This window comes from Aspergillus welwitschiae (assembly GCF_003344945.1).
Source record: "Aspergillus welwitschiae strain CBS 139.54b unplaced genomic scaffold BDQ94scaffold_50, whole genome shotgun sequence".
Taxonomy (NCBI): Eukaryota; Fungi; Ascomycota; class Eurotiomycetes; order Eurotiales; family Aspergillaceae; genus Aspergillus; species Aspergillus welwitschiae.
Window position 1 is genome coordinate 124,839 of NW_020798744.1, and position 17,697 is coordinate 142,535.

The window sequence follows — 17,697 nt, forward strand, 5'->3', positions numbered from 1 at the left end:
CCTGTTTCATGTATGGGACGTCTAGGATGGCCTCCATCGGTGGCGACTGCCTACCTAACAGGAGTGGGTCTGTTGGAAGTCGTTGATATATATTTATCCCACCAGAACTGTTGACACCGTTAACGGTTCGACACTCAAAAGTCAGCGCATAAAAACTACAAGGAAATTCCAGAACACAGTAGTAGAGCTCGTAGGAATAAAAATGAAATCCCTAGATACTACCTTCTATTAGGCATGGCGATTAGTACCACCTTCAAGGGCAAGCAGTACTGATCCAATTCAACTGCTGGTCATCTTCCGTATAAAGCCCGCTGACTAATAACGTAGATCCCGGCCTGATCGGGCAAAAACGAATTTTCAAGTCGCAATGAAGCATGAAGCAACCAGTTCGTGAATACGGAGCCTTACGTACTCGTTGTGGTATGATGCGTGTGAGTTGATGTTGGAGAGTGAGAGACATGCCTATCCAGTGGTTGAAGAGGGAGAGAGACTCTCCCGATCTGCGCGGCTGTCCTTATCTGTTTCTTTGCATCCTGACTCCACAGCCTTTCCATTTTGGGAAAAAGATACGCCCACCCCCTCACAAAGACAGGACCAGGGCGCTGGGCAGCAGGTTGCCTCAAAGACGAAGCCCATCTCAATGCCCAATTTGAATTCTTTTCTGCTGTTCTGCCTCCCATTGATCTTCTCACAACTATCACGCCGCGACAATCGACCAAAATGTCCGGAATATGGGTTGTCGTAGGTGCATCCAGAGGAATTGGCCTTGAGTTCGTCCGGCAGCTAGCAAACTCTGGACAACGGGTTATCGCCGGAGTGCGCAGCCTATCAAGTGCTGAACTGCTCTTCGAACTAGTTTCCCGGAATACTCGGGACGGTGCTTCTCTGATCACTGTAGAGGAATGCGACGTTACGAAGGCTGATAGTATCGACGTAAGTTAAGCACCGTACAGCATCTAATGGTGACTAGATAAGAGCTAACATATAAGACTAGGACTTTTCTCGCAGAGTCCAAAGAGCCGTGCGAGATGGAGGGCTACGATTAACGAATGTCATTTTGAATGCCGGCATCAATCAATATCCGAATCGTGCTACGGAGATGTACGCCTGCCATCCAAGTACACCATTGTAGCTTATACTCACACACATTGTTGTATCTTTTAGTTCCTTCCAGTCATTTGCCCACCACCTGCAAACCAACACAATTGGCCCGATAATTGTCGCTCAAAGAATGCTTACCATCGACCCGACCACACCATTAGAGAAGCTCATATTCATTTCCTCTGACTCCGGCTCAGCGAGCCAATTTCGGAGCCACGAAGACGGATTTGCCGTATATGCAGCTACTAAAGCAGCCCTGAATCAGTCGTTGAGGCATATGGCGGCGGAAATTTCCCGAAAGGGTGGCAGGACGTGCGTGTTGGCGCTGCATCCGGGCGAGGTGGAAACGTGAGTACTAGTATATCATCTAATTATTTTCAGTCTCTCTGGTAGTTGGCTGCGTTTGTTCGAAGTGAGGCTTGTTGCGCTAATCTGTTGCGGCAGTGATATGGCGAATGTTCAGTTGGGTTGGGTCGTTGAGGGCGTAATTCAGCCAGAAGAGAGTGTAGAAGGGATGCTGAGGGTCATTGAAGAGAAAGGTGAAGGGGACCATGGGACATTCTGGTGTTGGAATGGCAGGGTGAGTTTAATATTAACGTCACTCTTCGGTTGGGCCAGGACCTTTTTAACAATAATCAGAGTCATCCATGGTGATAGCTTGAGAGGGGATGCGGGTTGCGGTTCCAGTTTCACCGAACGAGCTTTGGGTAGCAGTTTCAGGAGGCTACAGGAAGTTGCAGGATGTCGGCAGTTTAGGAATTATGCCATGCAATTACAATACCTTTCTGCGCCAAAGTGATTAGCATTTGAGTGTCTATAAAGAAGGTGGGAAGCTGTCTTAAATGGCATAAATGGTGCTCTGGATATGCTAGAGCTTTTGTGCAAAGTCTTAACGACGTAGCAGTGGGTAAATCTAGAAGAGGAAGACATCTTATCGATAATAAACAACCGGCGGGAATATAAAACTCTTCCGTGACAATACAGATGCTGTATACATTCGCTGTGCCTGGTAGGGTTTTATAGCACCACACTCTCATTCATGTAGGCATGGATAGTATGTTAATAATGGGTAGAGCCATCTCAGATATAGAGTATTAAACAAATAATAGGAAGTGGTAGTCCGTGACTAAGAAAAGAAGCATGACCACTCCTGAGTGTCACCTTTCATAATATCGTGCGTGGGTCTGAAGGAGTATGGGTTGTTTGTATTCGTGCGCTTCAACATATACGGGGGCATTTCGAGTCATTAAGTGAAGTCCAACTCCGGAGACATCTTTCAGTCTCCGCTGATTGAGCGGAATAGGTGACATGTCATATTATTTTGAACTAATGAAAAAGGAAACTGAAGATGTAAAGTGCCAAGAGAGTGACGAGATGGTATGTAGCTTTTTTCTGGTCGTATTCATGCCAACACTAGCCCCTAACATCAACAGCAGTCCACAGGAGGAAGGAGAAAAAAGAAAGCACAGCGTGTTTTCCTTTCCCGCGATTGCTTAAGCTGCTGTAAAACCCAAAGCCTGGCCGTCCAACGCAGAATAGGCTTCTGTTTCCTACTAACTGACCATTGTTGGCTTCTGATCCATCTCTCACACACATACACATTGCGATTCAAAGGCTACAATGGCGGAAGCAGCTTCGGAGCCTATAGGCCGTTTCCCCGGCAACAAGCGCCGAAGCATCGGTGTGGCATGCAAAACCTGCCGCGTGTGCAAGTCCAAGTATGCCATGCCAACGAGTGCAAAAAAGGACAGATTTGCCAGCTTGTTACTCCCTAGCTTGGTGCCTGTAGCAGATGCAATGATTAGCGCCCGTCCCGCTCGTCCTGCATGTCATTGGGGTTCGATTGCCTATACGAACTCCGAGAATCGGCCACCAACGTCATTATCTGCAAGGGTTATGAGTCTGATCTAGAAAAGCGCATGACGTCTTTCGAACACAAGCTACAGCAGCTCAATGATGTGCTCAAGAGCCATCTCTCGCCATGTTCAACCAATTACCCATGCCGGCCCACGAGCAGCACCCCTGCGCGAGAGACGCGTCTGGCAGCTGGCGGGCCACAATTAGGCAACGAGAATGGGTTTAAGACTTGGATTCCTATGGTATTGATTTGAAAATAAGAGGACCCGTAAGAAGTATAGTCCCAGAAAACTATAAGTAAGGGACTGCAATCCTTTACATCTTAGCATGCCAGATGATGCTTTATGCGGCAGCAAATTGGTCAATAAGCGATGACAGGGATCATCGAAGACTGATCACTGCGAAGTATATTTCCCCAGATTGATAATGATCCACCACCTGCACACCGGGTATATGTAGGTTGAAAGCCTTGCAAATAATCACTCGCACTCCTCACCGAACTCCGGTTCAGCCACCTAGGATATATAACAATTCTCAAAACTTCTTCCGGAATTGTTCTGCAAGAGCTTCGTATACGGTTCAGGTGTCCCCTGTGTTTAGTCTGCCTATCCTGCCATGTCGTCCAACCCTGCACCCACCGCCCTTACCCAGCTCCCATTGGGAGAGAACGCTTGTCCTCGCTACAGCAATGTCGAGTTGGGGGACTACTTTGAGCGTCTTAAGCTTCCACAGAAGTATCTCGACTCACCTGTGCTGAAAGATGCCACACAGGCTAGAACCAAAGAACATGGGCTGCCCTTGCTGCAGGCCTTGACACGCTATCACACCTGCAATGTGCCTTTGGAGAACCTCGCACTGCATTATTCCACACATAAGACCGTCACACTTGACGTGGCGGAGCTTTACACGAAGATCGTTCGTCGGCGGCTTGGCGGGCGATGTATGGAGAACAACACCTTTTTCGGCACCGTCCTTCGCTCCCTCGGCTATGAGGTGCGCAACTGCGGAGGCCGCGTGGCTCGGGCAATGCTTCCCTACCCAGAAGTCCGGCGCAATCAGGGCAACACTTATGAGGGGTGGACCCACATGCTCAATCTTGTTCGACTGGATGACGAGTGGTACGTTGTAGATGTTGGGATAGGTTCCAAGGGTCCTAACCTCCCTTATCCGCTGCGCGACGGCTTCCAGACAACCAGCATCGCCCCACGTTTGATTCGCGTGCAGTTACGGCCTATACCAGAGACGTACGCGAGGCGATCTACCAACAGCACTGGACCGCCGAGGATGTGGTGCTTCGATGTCTGCTACAACCCAGCGGATGACGCCAAGAAAGAGTGGTTGCCAGTCTATTGCTTCACGGAGACAGAGTTCTTGCCCCAAGACTACGAAGTCATGTCCTGGTTCACGTCAACAAACCCGCGATCCTGGTTTACCAGATACGTCACCTCCACGAAAATGCTCATGGACGAGGATAAGGAGGTGATAGTGGGCAATATCACCTTGTTCCAAGGCACGGTGAGGGAAACAATTGGCGCCAATAGCAAGGTCATCAAGGAGTGTAGGACAGAAGATGAGCGTTTACAGGCGTTGGCTGAAATCTTTGACCTGCACCTGACAGATGAAGAGAAGAAGGCGATTCCAAATGATCGGAAATTAGCATGAAGTCTAAGATGAAAGGGCTTGGGCGATCTCATAATGGTACTAGCCATCGTGTGATGATACCTTTTACGCAACCTGATTATTTGGCGAGGCATGTGTCCCTTGAATGCGTGCGTGTGTGCATGCATACATCACATCCCAGCCCTCACGTTTTCTTAATGCACGGTAGACGGGGCCGAGAGGGCAACTATCGCTTTTTTATTACTGCATATTCTCTTCAAAGGACTCGTGGTCGCTCAAAGCCACTCCATGCTCCGCTCCCAACCCAACTGCACTCGGGTCATTACGTACCTCCGCATGTTAATCGATTTTCCTACCGGACTTACTTGAGGGCTGTTACCAAAGTGCCCAGTATCTCATGTTTGGCTGTTTAAAGTGAGACTAGCTTCATCTGGCAGGAGCACATATCTCTCCGTCGCCTGGCTAGCCACAAGCAATTTACCGTTCTAGGTTAGCTCTGGCTCACGTCTATCGCCTGCAACGTTTCTTTTCCAAGGCTACACAAGACAGACTGGGAATTAAGATAGCACATACGACCATAGGGTGTGGAAAACAGGGCTTCCCGTCCGCTCAGCCGTACTTAAGCCACACGCCGGGAGGTTAGTAGTTGGGTGGGTGACCACCAGCGAATCCCTTCTGTTGTATGTTTTTACTCTTATATTATTTTTGATAGCTCTTCTAATCGAACTACTTCGTTCCCATGTTTTGCTTTTTGCCCAAAAATTCCACAGGTCGAACATCCGAAATACTTCTTTTCCCTGATGACCCAACATTCTTGCCTCCCTGATTGGAGGAACGTCAACAATTTGCCTACTTCCTGCTGGCACGTCCTGGCGATGGTATGTCCAATCAAGCATGTTCTTGGTTATGATGCCTTGCACCTTGGTGTTACTTCGTATATTATCCAGGTGCCTTTGGGTCTCTCCCGCCCGACTTCTCCACTTTGTAATCCACTGACCGGCGAACTCCGATGCCTATCGTGATGACACCATCTGTACATTTCCATGGGTCTGAGGCCGAGTCTTTCGAATAATCAACATACAATATCGTGCCATCATGTTGCAACAGTCATTGTCGGCGTCCCCGGGGCTCGTCCCGCGATGCTGGTGACTGAGTTCCTCAAGATATCCCTTCACCTAGATGCTGCATGCTTTCTCAACGCCTCACGGTAATGTCCGTTCTAGATCCCCTACATCACAATGACTGTCATCGTCAAGGCAACCGCATACTTCACAAGTGAAGCAGTCTATCCTAGCCTGCGTACAATCTGGGTTTCGGTGCGGTCCCTTCTGAGACTGACGTGCTTGAACGTGCAAACAGTCCCATCTGACCGGCTAGTCGCTCCCACACGAGAGATCTTCAAAGAACGTAATTTGTTGTTCAGAGCCAATATTATATTTTCGATGCTGAATCCTGCATCTTACTGAATGTATCAGAGGAAGCCTTCCAGGAACCGTATAACCACAGCGTGCCTTTCTTCAATCTATGCCCAAAGACCTATTTTATATCTACCAGCCAATACAGATAGTAGCGACAGTGATAATGCTACCACAATCTGGATAATATCCGTCCCTGAAAATCCAGACTGTAGCTAATTATTTAATATATACTTATCATCCGGAAAGACTGGACTAGGCCGGCGAATCTTGACAAGATATACTAATACTTGAAAAACAAGTCTTTCATATCTCTGCTATCCTGTTCACTGGCAAAATTATCCTCGTATCAAAGATTGAGGCCAGCACAATGGGCTTAAATCTAGCTGCACAATAACCAGAGGTTACTATTGAATATATATATTCAGCGGGCCACCGAATGCAAATGGTAAATATATTTCAGATTGATCTTCTGTTGTACCACAAGAGGTTGATTTTATGATCTAGCCAAGTAAGGTTCTTCCTACTTAGCTGGCGAAGTCTCCAACAACAAAGATAGTCATAGCCTTACATGCTACTTACCGTGTAGCAGATTTAATCGAATACTGTTTATAGCCAGTGTCCATGGCGGCTGATTGCAGTTGTAGCGTCTATACAAAATCCATATATAGTATTGCCTATGTTTCCGTCTAAGTCGTGCTTTCATATCTAGTGGCCTCGGGAATGTATCTAGTAGAGTTGGATGAGCTGAACCTCAGTTAGCAGTGCCTCCGTGGATGATGTATCCCTAAAGATAGCTCTGGGGTGGCTTGGGAGGCGTTTCGTATTTGTGACCGATTGGAAAGGACTGAAGATTTGATCTGGAGAAAAGTTAAACCATTGCTTCGAACATTTTCATACTTACATGCTATGAATAGAGAATTTTCTACCTTCTTCAAAATGACTTCGTCCTATTCGCCTGCATACTTATCTAAGATGTATCTTCGTCCGGTCCAAGTCCATTTAGCAGGTGCTTGGCGTTATTTGAGTCTGAATACTGTACATTGTAACGGCGGATCTAGCGGAACTCCACCACCGACAAACCCATGGTCTTAGTATACGTTAGTATAGAACAAAGCAATGAGATGGAAATTGGAAATTGGGAACTGGTAAGATGAACCCGCGACACGGCCAAGTGCGCCGCCCGTGTCGAGGCTAAATTACGCGTGGCCTGCGTGGAGTAAAGTCCCGGAGGTTTACGGAGTTATGATGGGGATGCTGATCATGATCATGATGAAGATCAGCGACAGGCAGAAGTATTCTTCCCCATTTCGTTGCCCATCCTGGACATTTCATAAGCCATATCAATAGAAGCAGAAGAACTCTTCGATTGTGATGATATTATTGATCCTTTCAACTATATGACAGGGAGACGCTTCTAATATTGATATGGCTAGAACGACTTAGGGGAAAGAGAGAATAAGAAAAGGAAAAAGGGGCACTATTACTGACAGCAGATTTGATCAGGAGTAAGTAGGTATTCAGAGGGCGACCCTTTGCATTAAGAGGATCAAAAGACAATTCTCCTGAACATGAAACCGTGATGCTCGTGATAAGGGGTCGAGTTTCCCTTTCAGGCCAGTTGAGCCAAATCCCGCTGTCCGTCTCCATACCTGTCAGCGTCGTTCACCCGTCTTTGGGTACCGAGAACTCTCCGAGAAACCGAGATCGGACTGATGATATGATTGATATGACTCTTGATTGATATGATTGCGAACATTGACCCATCGGCTTGGGGTTTGCCGATGAGTTTGCCGTAGCGGAGGCTACGCTGCTGCCGATCGTCAGATCCAATCCAGGGACTGTGTATGGATCGAGTCAGTCGCCCTGATAATTGGCTCGAGGTTGAGCTTCATTTGACCTGTATTATCTAAGCGGGCGAGAAAAGCCCCGAGGCACCGGAACTACCAAATATCCGCTTCTTTTCTGGGGAAAGTGCGTCGAGTTCACGGCGCACTTGCACAGGGTCCAGTGGGGATGCTAGGGTTACGATCCCAACTCGGTTCTCGAATGGGAATGACGAATTCGGCCCCATCCGCTGCGTGCTGATTACAAACACAAGACAAATTACCCTGAAAAGCTCCACCAAATATTCACCTGTCAGGCAACCTTACCCTCGTCGGTGAATAAAACACAGGTTCATCTATCCATATGTTCGAATTACACACGGCGAACAGACTACGCAGAGGAGGAATGGAGAAGGAATAAATGAATAATAAACCTGAAATCCTTTGTTTATGCTTTATCCTGGTTTGGTAAACGAAGTCAAGAACAGGGGAGTGAGGAATCTCCCAGTCCCATGGGCTCAATGATCCGCGGCTATTGTCCGGCTTGCATGTCTTGGCGCTACAAAGAGAAAACCATTTGCATCGTCAATTGACCAAACTTGGTTCGGATCGGCGTGGTCCTTGACCAGATAGATATCTGGCGGGAACTGACGAAACCGTCTAAGCCACTTTATTGCCAAGCGAATGACTTCGACTTTCTTATTTCTGCAACGCGTTTGGCCAGTTAATAATCTGCTAGACTCAACTGATTGCTCGGTGCCATCTTACCAGGGATCGGCAAGCCGAAAAGTACGCTATTGCACCCAATCTGTAAAGAAGACTTCTCCAAACTCCAAAGTAGAACGGACCCATCTTTAGCTTTGGTAACTCCAACCATGACGATTGGAACCATCGGAAAATATAATCTAAGTTCAATGGATCTGGTCCGTCGCTAGAATATCGGAGTAAATGAGCCCAACCCCTGGCCATCAGGTTCGACGGAGGAATTCTTCTGGTTGGGTACAAGATTGACACGATCCCCTTGGCCGCTGAACGTCGCTCTTCCGCTGTCAAAGCTTGTTGGGTGACTTCGATCCAGGATGATGTTTCTGATTTCACCTGCAGTGACAGTTGCGGCTGCACTTCTGCTGATCAACGGCGCAGAAGCAACTCAATCTGACCGAAGTCGGGCTGCCGCTCACTTTTCCAAACGTCATCCTACGTACCGTGCTGCGACCAGAGCTCAGTCTAGCAACACTTCCGACTACCGATTCTTCAATAATAGAACCAAGCGTATGTATTACACCAGCCATGAACTTTATTCGTCGCTGACATATGGTCATCCCCTGGATAGCCCACTTGGTGGAAAGCTTACCCGATGTGCACTTCGATGTTGGGGAGATGTACTCGGGGTCGATCCCTATCGATGACAGCAACAATGGATCTCGATCCCTGTTTTATATCTTCCAACCCAAGATAGGCGAACCTTCAGACGACCTTACCATTTACCTCAATGGAGGGCCAGGCTGTTCCTCCGAACAGGGATTCTTCCAGGAAAATGGCAGATTCACATGGCAACCTGGTACCTATGCACCCGTCATCAACGAATATTCTTGGGTCAACTTGACGAACATGCTATGGTACGCTTCTTCCTGAGGATTAAATCGGAGGCATGCACTCTGTATATTTTATGAGACTAATGTGAATTAATTCAGGGTTGACCAACCAGTTGGGACCGGATTTTCCGTTGGAAATGTTACAGCCACCAACGAAGAAGAGATTGCCGCTGATTTTCTCGACTTCTTTGAAAAGTTTGAAGATATATACGGAATAAAGAACTTTCGCATTTTCATGACCGGTGAGAGCTACGCCGGTCGGTATGTTCCCTATATCTCGTCGGCAATGCTAGACAAGAACGACACCACGCGTTTCAATCTGAGCGGTACGAGCCCTGTGTACTCATAACTACTACCCCTATAAGCTTAGTTGGCTGAATCTGACTTTTTAACGCCCCTCTAGGAGCCCTTCTTTATGACGCCTGTATCGGCCAATGGGACTACATTCAGGCCGAACTCCCTGCCTACCCCTTCGTCAAGCAGCACGCTTCACTATTCAACTTCAATCAGTCCTACATGAACGAGCTTGAAACCACCTACGAAGAATGCGGCTACAAGGCCTACTTCGATGAGTACTTTGCCTTCCCACCAAGCGGCATCCAACCCCCAAAATACATGAACTACTCCGAGTGCGACATCTATAACATGATCTACTACGAAGCCTACAACCCAAACCCATGCTTCAACCCCTACCGCGTCATTGATGAGTGTCCACTTCTCTGGGACGTCCTGGGCTGGCCGACGGACCTGGCATACGAGCCTGCGCCCACCACCTACTTTAACCGTATGGACGTCAAGAAGGCCCTGCACGCCCCCATGGATGTGGAATGGGAGCTCTGCAGCTACGACCTCGTCTTCGCTGGCGGCGACGCCGACCCGGGTCCGGAGCAGCAAGGGGACGACTCACCCAACCCCACCGAGGGCGTCCTCCCGCGTGTTATTGAGGCCACCAACCGCGTGCTCATTGCCAACGGCGACTGGGACTATCTGATTATCACTAACGGCACCCTCCTCGCCATCCAGAATATGACCTGGAACGGCCAGCTGGGCTTCCAGTCCGCACCTGCCACACCGATCGATATCCAGATGCCCGATCTCCAGTGGAATGAGATCTTTGAGGCCCAGGAGGGATATGGAGGGCTGGATGGCCCTCAGGGGGTTATGGGTGTACAACATTATGAGCGCGGTTTGATGTGGGCGGAGACATATCAGTCGGGGCATAAGCAGCCTCAGGATCAAGGCCGTGTGTCGTATCGCCATCTGCAGTGGCTGTTGGGGCAAGTTGAGACTCTTTAGTCTCCCGCCTTAGAATTAATTGACATCACACTGTAATCTTTCTTCCAAAAAGCTTCACTTATTGATAGTTTCAGTGAATTTTGTTGCTTCCAGTAACAACTCCTATTATGACATTCCCTGGTCTTTGATGCTGCCTCCTTTCACCGTAGCTACGGCTAAGACTACATAAACCGGACCGATTCCTTCTGATCTTAACTTAACCTTGTATTGCCCCCAGAATCCTAACTACAGAAAATAGTCAAATCACATTGATATTTCTTGGCCTTTTATTGGCAGCATAATGTCTTTCTCATATAAGGTTACGAGATACATGCTCCTCATCATGCTATATTGATATCCACCGCAATTCCACAGCTGATGCCGCAATTCGGTAATGAAACTCGAGATTATGCAGACTGCGCACTTCATAATCAAACATCGTATAAGTGTGTCAGTAACATATATCTATAATAAATATCCGGTTGTCGGACAGAGTACATTGACAAAACATTCGATGGTTTCCCGGGAATTGACATGGATCATGGCGTGAGATTAATGATTAAGTCGAAGACAAAGACACCCTCTGCACAATGTGCATGAGGCAAAACTAGCAGGTCCGCTAGCGAAGCATTCTCAAGATCAATCATAGCATTGCTGATAGCGCGCTAGTCATACTACACTAAATGTGATAGGTGACACTCATCAGTAGTGAGTCATTCCCGGTGGGACTGTTGGCTTGGAAATCACTCATTCCAAATCAGAGGAGTCGGCCTGAATGATACATGTTATGCTTTCGTACTGGGACTTTCACGGTGCCCGGCGCATACAAATGACGTACAGCTTACTATCAAGAGCAGTACCAACAGTGCAGGAAAGCGCCTGTGCATATTGATTCCAGTAATTGCGACAATAACTGTCAGCCGTAAAAAATGCAGATACAGGACTGAATAATATCTGGCGGAGTGTATAAGACATTTCAAACATGTACCAGTCCATGACTTGTGAGAAATTCCCCACTCGGAGCCACAGTTTTCTGCCTTAAAATGGTATAATAAAAATCAAGCAGGCAGCAGGTGCAGAGTATCTGGAACTGTGCAGTCTCGTGCTTCTGAATTCCAAAGAAGAATCAAGGCGAAACATAAAACCTGGGATGGAAGAAGGGGGTTCGGATTTTCACACTTCCGATAGTTTGGACAGTTATCGACACTTATTATTGATCTTGGAGTATGAGAGATAAATGAGCAGCAATGGTTTCAGGGAGCAACGCTGTGCACATCGACTCCTCATCATGCAACATGCCACTGGCCCAGCAATGCCAGTACCCCAGTATACAGCGTGCTAGCAGTTGGTTATGCTCATTTATACAAGCATAATGGAGCCTCACAGCGTCACGATTAGTGTCAGGGGCACGTTTACGAAGGGATTAAAAAAGGGCGGGAATCTTATAAGATCGACAGAGATGCTAATCATGTCCAAGGTAAATTGCAGGTTCTGCTGAATAACCATTAATGTCTGACCGTGGTTAAAAATGGCTTTTGGCCAATTAGGTGATGTATATCTGGACAGGCTAAGACACACATTACATCTAGCGTAGCCTACTAACCAGGCAATGGCCCTATCGCCTCGCAGAAATTCTGAACGCGTCTGGGATGGGTGAGAGGATCAATGATTACTGCCAGCACTGGGAGGACTTGGAGACCGCTGGAGACATACTAAGCCCAGGTGGAGATACTGAGTTAAGGCAATTGCTGGAAACTGCATTGTGGCATGGCGCCAGAAGCTAGAGTAATATGCCTGATATCATCCATTGATTACTGAGCTAATCGTAGTGAGGCGATTAACTGGTTACTGTTCCGAGTGCGGTAAAAGTACCGCCGCAGTTCTTTTTGCCGAGGCCGGTCGGCATCTCCGCAGATTGAGTCATTGCAAGAAAGCAACTTAGATTCTAGTTAGTTGACTCTCAACTAATATACACAACGTGCAAATGGCTTCCATTGATGCATCTATCGTTCCCTTTGGGGCGGCGATGCGTGAGCAATTTCTTTTCGATCCCAACTTCCTAAATCTGAATCACGGTAAGAACACGTGCTGTAGAACTTATCAAGCGTTGTAGCATCAAAGGTTGATCCACTGGCGCTGATCAACTCCAGGCTCATTTGGAACCTATCCTGCAGCGGTTCGCACCGCATTGCGCCACTTCCAGGATCAAGTTGAGGCGCGTCCAGATCCATTCATCCGCTACACCACTCCCAAAGAGCTAGATGTGTCTCGCGAGGCTGTCGCCAAGCTACTGAATGTCCCGCGGAGCGAATGTGTCTTTGTCAAAAATGCCACTACGGGAGTGAACACCGTCCTGCATAACTTGCCTTTCAAGTCAGATGATGTCATCATTTATTTTGAAACCGTCTACGGCGCTCTCGAAAAAGGCATTGTATCCTTTATCGAATCTAGAGCCGCTCAGATTCGTAAAGTCCGATATGAAATGCCGATTAGTCACGAGAAACTCGTGGACCGCTTTCTCCAGGTCGTCCGGGAGGCACGGAGCGAGGGATTGAACGTGAAGCTTGCCCTTTTTGATGTGGTGACTAGCCTGCCAGCTGTGCGGTTTCCTTTTGAAAGGCTCACTGAAGTTTGTCGAAAAGAAGGAATCCTCAGCTTGATTGATGGTGCGCACGGTATTGGGCAGCTGCCGTTGGATCTCGGGAAGCTGCAGCCGGATTTCTTCACGAGTAATTGTCATAAGTAAGCTTCTGCTCAGTTCTGTGCTTTCTGATTCTCCCTCAGTAGTCTCACATATAAATGATTAATAGATGGCTTTTCGTCCCCCGGAGTTGCTGTGTGCTATATGTCCCGAAACGCAACCAACATCTCATTCGAACCACCATTCCAACCTCCTGGGGTTTTATCCCCTCTGAAGACTCTCCTGCGACGGCCCCTTCTGTCATGAAAAGTGACGATATGACGAAAAGCGCATTTGAGAGTCTCTTCGAATTCGTCGCTACCAATGACGATACGCCCTACTTCTGTGTTCCTGCTGCGTTGGAATTCCGCAAGACGATCTGTGGTGGCGAAGACCGTATTTACGAGTACCTGGAGAGATTAGCAAATGAGGCTGCCGATATCGTTGCCGCAGCACTTGGAACAGATGTTATGGAGGAGAGGGACCTACAACCGGGGAAGCAGAGCAATCTTAGGCGATGTGCCATGAGCACAGTCCGGTTACCGTTCACGTCCAGGGAGGATTTGGCAGCTTCTGATTCTACTGTTACGCTTTTGAGAGCCGATGAGGCTGGCACGGTGGTCAGGTGGTTCCAAACTACTTTGGTGGAGGAGCATGGGACATTTGTTCCTTTTGTTGAGCATGGGGGCTGGCTTTGGGTGAGACTTTCTGCCCAGGTCTACCTTGAGCGAAAGGACTTTGAGTGGTTGGCTGAAGTCCTCAAAGTACTGTGCCAGCGATACAGGACTAAAAGATATTAGGCAACAGATATGGCGTGCGTGAAAGTAGGCAATTGAGCCTTCAGTAGCTGTTACACAAACCCAGCGAGCATTGGTCTATAGTGCCAAACTTTGTTTCCTAACTATGCGATTACAGTGCGCCATGCAGGCGATCGAACTGATTGATACTGATCTACATGTTCCTCTCATGTAAGCCCATCGAATAGATGAGTGCAACCGCCAATGTTCGCCAGAACCTTAACGATCTCCCGCCATCCCAATCAGGTTTCCATACTTGAGCGTATCAATTGTAGCGTTGTACTGCTCCGACGAAGGCGACGTCGTGAGGATCATAGCCGAAACTCCATCATCGCCGCCCGTGACGAAGTGTTCGCGCAAAACCATCGTCAGGGGCGATGAGCGGAAGGGAATACGACTCTGCTTCCGGGCCATCGCCCGGATGACTTCTTTCAAGGCAAGAAGATCGGTATTGATCTGTCGGCTCTCCTGCTGCTCCTGGGGGGTCTGTTTTGTTCGCATTGTAGACACAGAACCCTTGTCATGGCAGTATTCCGAGCCAGCAAGATCCACAAACACCATCTTTCCACCCAGACAGGCATGGGGGCATGACATTTTCACTTCTGACACATAGTCTTCCGCCTTCTGGACGCGCGACTCGTATTCGGCTTTCTTTGCCTCGGCCTCATCTATCGCTGTCTGATTGAGTTGATAGTCCGGATTCGGGACATACTTGCCATCCGGTGTCTGGATGATAGCCTTCGTATTCTCCTCGATGTAGATATCAGTAGCGCGTTTCCCGACCGGTACCAGCTCGGATTGTCGCTCAACGACGGCATCCCTCGCATCCAGTAGTTCTTTCGTCACGATTTCAACCTCGAACACAGCATGCGTCCGAGAACTCTGATCATGGATCGTAGATGTGCCCGTTGCCCTGCTTTGAATACCCGCCAACAACTGAGCGTGGAACTCATCAAAGGTAAAGCATGGTTTGGTGACGATCGGCCGCACGCGGACTTTCCCGTCGGCGAGGGTTTCCGTCTCCCCACGGACGTGGGTCTTCCCGTCAGCGCCTTCGCGGATATGGCACTTGCATCGGTCGTTGAGGAGGTCAAAGGCGATGTTCTTCCGCAGCTCGTACATGCGAAGACCTAGGAGAAGCCTCTCATTCTCCTTGGACTTCTCGTTGAGTTGGTGTAGCTGCTCGAAGAGTGCCTTTGCAGCTGACAAACAGAGTCCAAACTCCTCCTGACGCTCAAAGTTATACCCGATGATGGTGTGCGATTTCCCACTGCCCGAGTGTCCGTAGGCGAAGAAGTTGCAGTTTTGCCCGCTGAAGACCCGAGGGAGAGTGGGTGCAACGACATGCTCAAAGACAGTTCGATTAGAGTCATCTGCGTTGAATATCTTGGTAAAAGCCGAGTCGCTCTTCCAGGGGCGCGAGAGTTTCTGGGACGGCGGTGGTGTTAATGCGATCGTGGTGTTCTTTCCAGGATTGGATTCTTGTGTTCGGGTGATTTCAGGGGCCTGCGATTCCGAGGGCAACGCAGGCCGCCAGCGAGTGAAGACTTTGATGGAGGGCATTTCTCGTATCTCTTGTTTCTTGACTTCAGTGCGTCAGTATTGTGGCCAGCCTGAATCTTACTCCTGGCTTGCACGTGCCATGAAGCCCGTCTTAATGTAGTCTAGCCGGCTATACGGGCCTTTGACTGGCTCTTTTGTTGCGGGTCAGGGCTCAGGATCCACATACACACCAGTCCTCTGTGCTCCGAACAACAGGGTCGGTGAGCGTAAAATGAAAGACTCGCGCGATGCCGACAAGGGCTACTAGCGGTTATGGGGAAAATACATTGATCCCTTTTGAGCGATGGCGCCAGAGTGTATCGAGGATGAAGTCAGATGGCCTACCACGTTACTGGATGGAATGTAGTTAGCCCCTTTCCTCCAAAGGAAAGAAAAAGAGAAAGATTTCATAGCAGCATGTATGGAGATTACAGCAAATCAAGTACACATATCTGTCAGCAGGTAATGGCTGGCATTCAGCTGAGTTAGATGTTTAGATATTGTATCCCGTAGTTAGTGCTTTGAATTTGAGCTTACTCTGAGCTTTGCATGACTGGGTGATTGTCCTGGAGGATCAATCAATGTTTATATCGAATTCTCGCTGCTATTCGAGACCAATCTAGTGAAAACTGGGTTACATTCAGCTCACATTCAGCTCACATTCAACACATGCTCAGTTCAAACTTTATTGTGTCATATCACTCATTACAAACCCACCATGACTCGTAACATCTCCCTCTTCAACCATAAAACTCGATGTGCCTGTATAGTACGCCCTCCCCTCCACACGCACCACCACCGCATCCTTGGCCGGAGCATTTCCGCCTTCCACCCGCAGGCCTGTTTCCACGATCTCAGCCTCAAATGCACCGGTTTGAAAGTGATTGGAGACAACCGTGTTGTAAGCCCACCGCTGACCAACCGATCTCTCCCCCTTTGCATGTGCCAGGGCCATTCGAGCTGTGACACACGATCCTGTGGGCGACCGATCAATCTGATTGTCAGCGAAGAAGCACAGTCCGGTCTCGGCACCAGCTACGCTGTCTGGCTTGAACCCGACATTCGTGTCCACCAGCATGATGGAGTACAGGTATGAGAGTCTCTTGTCCTCCGGGTGCTGACAGGCAGACAGAATATCGGGATGACTTTCAAGATACGTCTTTAGTCTTCTCATCACTTGCGATAATGAGTCAAGATCGACCTTTTTCAGTCCCGTGGATGCGAATCCCAGCTCGTGCATATTGATCAACGTGTAGAATGCCCCTCCATAGCTGACATCAAGGGCGATGCTCTCACGCCCTTCAAGCTCGCTCCATCGTATCTCAGGTGGAATAAGGATAGTAAGATTGGTCGCAGCAGCATAACCGGGTGTTGACAGGAATGATACTGCCCGTGAGGGATCGGACTTGAATCCATCGGCTGTCTCTTTAACAGGGACGGTGATGCGAACCAATCCGCACGGCGCATGCAAGTTGACAACCACTGATGTGTCTTCCACGACCAGTTCGTTTCGCTTCGGGAAAACAGCCACATCATGGGTATCAACGAGGAATCGGCCCAGCGCGATGGTTGCGTGGCCACACATAGTAGAAAAGCCGCCGTTGTGCGTGAAGAGAACACCGATATGAGCTTCACCGGTTTCAACCAGTTCAGTAGATGGCCGGAGAATGGCGCCGTACATGTCGTAGTGCCCACGAGGCTCCAGCATGATTCGCTTGCGGAGGTGGTCGTATTGATCCCGGGCCTGATCGCGCTGGGAGAGCAGTGACCCGCTGAGGGGAGGAAACCCCGCGTAGACGATGCGGGTGGGCTCTCCGGTGGTGTGCATGTCGGCGCATTTAATGACTTCGCCGCTAGAGGCGGTCTCAAGCGCGTGGGATAGATCCATAGTAAAAGGGGGACAGTGTATCAGAATATGACCTTATGTGAGGAGCAGGACGACTGCACCTCCAGGGAGTCGACACGCAATAAGTAGTGAGCGACCTTCGG

The 17,697-nt window shown here is 48.8% G+C and overlaps 6 protein-coding genes across 6 annotated transcripts; 4 read left to right on the top strand and 2 right to left on the bottom strand.

Annotated features, from left to right (window-relative positions):
* Nucleotides 1-720: 720 nt before the first annotated feature.
* On the top strand, nt 721-1,453 carry BDQ94DRAFT_175143 (NAD(P)-binding protein; the record flags this gene model as incomplete). The annotated part of the gene is made up of 3 exons (XM_026772459.1): nt 721-933; nt 995-1,101; nt 1,165-1,453. 3 exons carry the CDS (start codon nt 721-723, stop codon nt 1,451-1,453), a joined length of 609 nt encoding a protein of 202 aa, XP_026621010.1.
* A 2,120-nt stretch (nt 1,454-3,573) lies between these two features.
* Nucleotides 3,574-4,620, top strand: BDQ94DRAFT_175144 (arylamine N-acetyltransferase family protein; the record flags this gene model as incomplete). Its single annotated transcript, XM_026772460.1, has 1 exon — nt 3,574-4,620. One exon carries the CDS (start codon nt 3,574-3,576, stop codon nt 4,618-4,620), a length of 1,047 nt encoding a protein of 348 aa, XP_026621011.1.
* A 4,278-nt stretch (nt 4,621-8,898) lies between these two features.
* Nucleotides 8,899-10,710, top strand: BDQ94DRAFT_163164 (alpha/beta-hydrolase; the record flags this gene model as incomplete). Its single annotated transcript, XM_026769689.1, has 4 exons — nt 8,899-9,091; nt 9,153-9,438; nt 9,514-9,740; nt 9,818-10,710. The coding sequence occupies 4 exons, from the start codon at nt 8,899-8,901 to the stop codon at nt 10,708-10,710; spliced, it is 1,599 nt and encodes a 532-aa protein (XP_026621012.1).
* Nucleotides 10,711-12,646: 1,936 nt separating this feature from the next.
* BDQ94DRAFT_107561 (putative aminotransferase family protein (LolT)) lies at nt 12,647-14,277 on the top strand. Its single transcript, XM_026763492.1, has 3 exons — nt 12,647-12,764; nt 12,840-13,431; nt 13,500-14,277. The coding sequence occupies exons 1-3, from the start codon at nt 12,674-12,676 to the stop codon at nt 14,167-14,169; spliced, it is 1,353 nt and encodes a 450-aa protein (XP_026621013.1). The 5' UTR covers nt 12,647-12,673; the 3' UTR covers nt 14,170-14,277.
* BDQ94DRAFT_152933 (kinesin family protein) lies at nt 14,241-15,771 on the bottom strand. The gene has a single exon (XM_026768065.1). The coding sequence runs from the start codon at nt 15,727-15,729 to the stop codon at nt 14,386-14,388; it is 1,344 nt and encodes a 447-aa protein (XP_026621014.1). The 5' UTR covers nt 15,730-15,771; the 3' UTR covers nt 14,241-14,385.
* Nucleotides 15,772-16,305: 534 nt separating this feature from the next.
* Nucleotides 16,306-17,639, bottom strand: BDQ94DRAFT_107567 (Diaminopimelate epimerase-like protein). The gene has a single exon (XM_026763493.1). It carries the CDS (start codon nt 17,594-17,596, stop codon nt 16,394-16,396), a length of 1,203 nt encoding a protein of 400 aa, XP_026621015.1. The 5' UTR covers nt 17,597-17,639; the 3' UTR covers nt 16,306-16,393.
* Nucleotides 17,640-17,697: the final 58 nt, after the last annotated feature.